We start from the raw sequence: 6,580 nt of genomic DNA, 5'->3' as shown, positions 1-6,580 counted from the left end.
ATTTAATATTTTTTGTAGACCCAAGTATAGTGTAATTCTATGGTATCAATATAGTAATTTATGATTTTTTGGTTATTCAACTGTATATATATAAAACCTAAAAAAAAATATTTCATTTCACATCCTCCACATGCAAAATTTGATAAGGCTTAGTAACCTACAGCAAGCAGCAACCAAGAACAAAGGTCATAACAAGAAAAAATAGTTGTTTGCTTTAATTCTTCATTTACTATTCTATGTTCTAAGAAAAATAAATTTAAGAACTTGTTTGTAAATAGTAATAATCTATATACATATATTATGTATAATAATTGAAATGTGACTGTATTTTACAAAATACTAGTCCACTAAAACACAGCCAAAATAGGTCACTTTGTAAAGACTAAAGGTCAGTTTTACATTACTGGACATGGTTACATGAATGCATGTGTGATGCAGCATTGTAACTTTTGTACTGTTAGCTAGGCATGACTGAAAGGTCAATATAATAAAAATAATAAATATATATAAATATATAATGTTATGAGATTTACGATATTTAGACTAAACATTAGTGTTTTAGTGTTATAATTTGTAGTCATTCTAGAATGAAAAAAGCATAATTTATATTAATTTCCTAATTTTTTATGGTAATTACAAGGTTGGTCAAATTGATAGACCCCATATAGTTAGGGTAGAGAACACAACGGACAAAATATAAAGTTTTACTGAAAACAAACATTTGAAATGTATTTAGAAGGTTTTAGAGTTTACACAAATAATATTTGAGATTTCTGGGACAAAGAATAGCTTTTTAATTATGACATGAAAATCAATTCACATTCGGACTAGTAATGAAACAGACTCAATATTTTCAAAAACAAATCTTTAGTAAAAATACTTCCTTAAAAAATCTGATTTTTTGTGTACAAAAGACTTGGAATCATTACTAAAAGTATTAAAATTTGTGAAGATACATATATAGCATTAAAAGTTATAGTGTAAATACTTAACATGTACAAATGTGTATACGAACTCGTGTATTTTATACCAGACCCATTGCAAAAGGGTTAACTTTAGTCTTTTCTGTCATAAAATAATATCATAGAGTAGTATTTTACAACTTGCTGTATATAATAGTTTACCACTAAACATTTAATTTGCACTTTGAAACCCAACTAAATAGCTTTAAATAATACTTCAAAAAACCCAAATTATGTCTTATGCCTTCTTCTCAAAAACATAATGCCAGAAAGTTAAAACTTTCTTACACTGAAAATGTAATTTAATATGTGCTTACCTCTCTAATACAAAGTTATCTCGATCTTCTTTCTGCCCCTAAGCATTGCTAAAAATTGTTAATGCTCAGTACACCAGTCTATTTACCTCGCAAGTTTCACATCACTTTTGAACATGTATATAGCATGTGACCACCCACCACCAATAGTACTGCACCACCTATATTGTCACAGCTTAATTGTGTAAGAAAGTGTTAATTTCGAATACAGTCTTACACAAAGCTAGAATCCTACACTGAAAAGGTGGAGAGACCAGTGTAGGTGCATAACTGTGAAACTACGTGGAAAGTGACCACCTAGAAATAGCTGGAGTGCTCAGAGATGAAACCAAATCACACATGTGGGGCACTGCATTAACTCTGGGCCAGGTATGCTCTTTGCCCTGTAAGATAGAAATGAACCTGATACAGGTGAAAAAAAAAGAAAGTGCACAAGCTAAATTCGTTCTGAGAGGTGCAATCCATTGTAAATAATGGTGTGAGTTCAAATCATACTCCATCACACAAATCACACTGGAAAACAGCCTGCTCCCATTGGCAAGAGCTGCTCTATGAAACAAAAATTCAAAGCAAACTCGATACCTACATGAGGAGAAATGACAAGTCAAGGGACAATTTGCCAAAATATAACAATATAAAAAACATCTATCCATGGCTAGGTATCTACCCAACCTCAACTGGACAGATCAGGCTCCACAACGCATCCTCGGCATTAGGAGCTTGAGGATCACACAGATAAAACAAAATTAGAGTAACATAAACACAGTAGCTATGTCATGTAGACCGCATGAAATTGGACAAACTCCCAAAACCACCGTAAGGGCAAGAAGTACAGCAAACCGAACCCGGCAATACCTGTAACCAGTATTAAGAGCAGAAATCTTAACTCACCCAACCATAATTGCAGGGAAGACACATCTTGCACACAGAATTATGAGGAAGATGTGGAAAATTTTCTCAACCATAGGAACAGTGCATGTGCATTCTGTTGCCGGTATTACGAGGCAGACAAAATCTTCCAAACTCAATCATAGAAGCAGTGACGGAAACCTCCCACAACCAGAATTAACAAGAAGGAAAGGGAGGGGCTGTACTGCATTTAACCTAGGGAACAGGGTGGTGTTATCCTGAAGTCGGTGTTACAAGAAGGAACCCACATAGGCTGCTCCAACTGACATTCAATCCACCTGGAAAGGGAAGGAGGGAACCCAGTTTTGCCCTCTTCTCAATGAGTGGATAAATGTGTGGTTGTATTAAAAGGTAAATTTTATTTCACACTTGGGAGGAAGCCTCCTTGGCCCACCACACCAGTGACTGGTAAGTGCTAAGAACTCTCATGCTCCACTTGGAGAAAAAAGGGGGGAAGTAAGTGTGATGGGGAGTATAGAGGGACATTACGCTGGAGAAAGTGCAGTGGGTGTACATGAGTCCCTATTTTGAAAAGCAGACCATCCACAGTTTATGCAATCAAAGAGTCAACAGGGATGGGCAGAAATCCCCTTTTTTGCTTTACTTATTATAGTCCATGAGTGATGGTCCACCATTGAGTTAAACTTACAGACACCTCGAAACACATAAGCATATACTACTAGGCATGCCACTAGTGGTCTTGCAGAACACCCCCATCTCTATAGTGGGCATTATAGCTCTACTGGTATATAGTGCAGGTTTAAGTGAAAGCACACATGACCAGGCAACACTCGCCACAGAGTGGGATCCTATTAGTAGGACTAAAAGAAGGTCTCTGAAAAGAAAACATAAATGAAATGTTGTGAAAAGACATACCCAAGCCAAAGGTGAACAGATGCATGTAGAATCACCACAGAAGGGGGATGATATCTACCTGAGAAAGATACAGCCAGATAGTGCAGATAATGAATGATAAAGGAATAGGAAGTAGTTCACACTCTGGCCTGAAAGATTTTTTCCAAATGATAGCAAAGATGAGCAGCCAAAGACATGGTGACATGACAAATTTGATGAGAAAAAACGCTGAGGAGACAGCAACCTTCCATAGATAAGTCTGTACACCAGCCTAAGGAGTTGACAAACCAAACCAGTTAGTGTGACAGGGGATAGATCACAGGAAACAGAAGGGTTCACAGGAATAAAAGGTTGGGGACATGAACCCTGAAAGAAAGCAGTACGTGCCACATAATGTCTTATGGAACGAATACAATAAAGAAGCTGATCAGTATGTGGGAGATGGAAGGTAAAGAAATGCGTGTGAAAGCCAAACGGCCTTCTCAGGCAATAGAGGTCTTAGAGAAGAAGGACCAATCTGGATATAGAATGACATAAGAGGAACGGTAGAGGATTTTGGTATCATTAATAGCATAAATATCCGATCGATGATGTCTGCAATCTAGGAGGAAAAGGAAGCATTTAATATACCACATACCTGATCAACCAGCTGTAAAAAAAAAAAAGGGTGTGGAAGGTGATGTGTAAAGTGCAACAGACCAAGATAAGAAGGTGCCAGAAAAAGTGAATCGAATTTTTCATTTGTATTCATCTACAGAAACATTGTCAAGTTGAAAATAAGAAGAAATTGCCGGCCATAACGGGAATTTCCACTTTTGACACATTGAATCGTGAAGTCATTCTTAGTTCTGATATAATTCAGTAGCAATAAACATATGCAAAATAAATTTCAAATAATTGAATGCAAACACAGTAAAAATAAAACTCTTGAAAAAGTTATTGAAAAGTCAACAAATACAATCATAAATAGTAGTCACATGTGAAAAAACATACGTCTAAATGATGCTGTGCCAATCAAGAAAGTGAGGATTAAGCAGAAAAATCAGAGGGAGCTAGCTGCACCAATATAAGTGGCACAAAACTATATGCGAAAGGTGGTCACATGCTATATACATGTTCAAAAGTGGGACGAAATTTGTGGGATATATAGACTGGTGCACTGAGCATTAAACTTGGTTAGCAATGGTTAGGGGGTAGAAAGAAGACAGAGATAGCTTTGTACGAGCGGAGGTAAGACTGTATCAGAATTACAGTTTTATTTTTTCACAAAATATGCATGTACTGTGTTGTTCTCTTACCTATAACCTGTGGATGGGTCACAACCTGCTGTGGAGGAGGAGGTGGAGGTGAAGTTCTTTCTTTTGTTACTTTTGTAAGAACTCCATAAACAGCTAATGTGATTGTTCGATACCAGCCATGTAACACCAAACCATCAGTAGGAATCTTTTAGAGAGCAAAGAACAGATACATATAAATGCAGTATTACATTTATACATAGAACTTGATAAACATTTGCTTACATTACTAGTTTGCCCCTGATGAATAAAAAAATCCACTTTTCAAAAGTACTCGGGTTATAGGATTTTTGTCTTAAATTGATTTTTTGAACCTATATTTTTCCTAACATCATGAATGCAATTAACATAATAAAAAACGTTTATCACAAACAACTTTTGATAGGGTATATATACTTACAAAAATTCTAGTTAACTGTGAAAATACCTATTAAAAGTTTAAAAATCATTATTTAAGAATACTGAAGTAAATTTTTAACAGTGCTTGAATTTAAATCTTGCCCATGCTTATGAAACCTTTTACATTCAAAACTTAGCATCAAAACATAGATATAAATCAAATTTTAATATCAATTAACTTTTAAGTTATTAATTTTATATCCTCAATCTCCCCTCGTATGAGAATGGTGACATTTACTCTCTAAGTCTTCCCTCTTCTCTAATTTATTTCCCACCCCACCAAGAAGTACAGAGTTTAACTTCAATTACTTATTATAATATAGATATCATTCACACAAAGTATAACTTTATAACCTTCAATCTAATTTGTCTATGGAGCCATAAACTAGAAAATCAAACCCACTTGTCACATCCTCTCATTCGCAAATTGCCAACAGATCTCTCTGATGTTTTATACTGTATAACTAATAACCAACAAAAAGCCAAAGTTTTAATCTATCAAATGAAGTATTATTTTGTTTCCTGTGCAAGGTTTTGTCTTTTGTCATGGGCTCAGTTTCAAGTTTGTTCTGACGGGAATCACATCAATGAGCTTAGCTGAATTTTAAAGGCTCTTATAACATAGTTATAAAGCTAGAAAAATTATGGTACATTTAAAACAATGTTTGTTTGTTTTCTGTGTCAGTGCATTATTTAAATAAATAAATAATTCAATGTAGGAGGAGCATTAGTATAAAAAAATCAGGCTTAAGTTTCAGCAACAGTCAACAGAAAAAAAAAGACCCAGGTAAGTACTATATTTTTTGTTTTTCATGTGTATTCTTTACTTATTATTACAAACTAAGATGGAAAAATTTGAATCTTTTCAGGTTAGATAAGGTAAGAAAACGAAAAAAAAAAGAAGAAAAATAATTCTTCATGAGGTTTGCTTGCAAACAGCTTGTGCATTCAGTAATATGAGCTGCACATTTGCAGATGAGTGATTTACAGCTTTTGTGGTACGATTACTAGTCAATAAAACATTATAATTAAATTTAAACAGATGTATACTGTTAGTAGCTTTAAGCTATTTAAGGTAAACAACTGTGATTTCCTGTTACAATCTGTAGTCATTCTAGAAAGTAAAATAGTAATTTAGATTTATTTCCTAATTTTATATTGTGGTTACAAAGTCAGTCAAATCAACTGATCCTATATAGAGTTATGGTAGAGAAAATAACAGATAAAATGTAGCTTTTCAGAACAAAACAAAACAGATGCTTGATATTTATTTAGGAGATTTTAGAGATTATGTAAAGAAATTTGAAAATTTTAAAATGAAGTATTTTTAATCTTAACATGAAAATCACTTTGAACTTGGAACAGTCAACTCTACTGACTCCATATATTTACAGACAAATATTTAATAAAAATACTTACTTACAAATTCTGAGTTTTTGTCTACAAAAGACGTAATGTTTACTGAAATCGTGCCACATTTCGTGCAGCTACATTACGTACTTTCAGATTGAAAGTATGTGTACCTTTATGGATACATAGTATTTACAAGGTCATGAAATACACAAATCCATTGCAAAATAGTTAATTCAAACTATATATACACAAACATAAAATTTTCTTATATGCCAGAGATGATAGTAACAGAAAATCTGATACCTTCAGACTTGATTTTGGGAGTTTCTTAAAAACAACATAAAAGCCATGGTCAATCAGTCCCTTTGTAATCCTACCACTTTTGAATTTGTTAGCATGTATAATCATAAGATGAGAAAGCTGTTTTAAGAAAATATTTATTTTTGTATATGACACACAATATTGCCAACATACAGGTATAATAAATTTATTA

The 6,580-nt window shown here is 33.7% G+C and overlaps 1 protein-coding gene across 3 annotated transcripts in view; it reads right to left on the bottom strand.

Annotated features, from left to right (window-relative positions):
* The window catches only part of LOC106458095 (protein virilizer homolog), a 100,597-nt gene that overhangs the window by 81,268 nt on the left and 12,749 nt on the right, over window positions 1–6,580 (bottom strand). For all 3 annotated transcript variants that reach the window (XM_022384231.1, XM_022384232.1, XM_022384233.1), the window contains exon 5: window positions 4,339–4,483. In XM_022384231.1, the coding sequence (XP_022239939.1) occupies window positions 4,339–4,483 (145 nt within the window). The remainder of the gene's footprint in view (window positions 1–4,338; window positions 4,484–6,580) is intronic.

Source organism: Limulus polyphemus, unplaced genomic scaffold, assembly GCF_000517525.1.
Source record: "Limulus polyphemus unplaced genomic scaffold, Limulus_polyphemus-2.1.2 Scaffold416, whole genome shotgun sequence".
NCBI classification, from domain to species: domain Eukaryota; kingdom Metazoa; phylum Arthropoda; class Merostomata; order Xiphosura; family Limulidae; genus Limulus; species Limulus polyphemus.
This window is presented reverse-complemented; position numbering and strand designations above follow the sequence as displayed.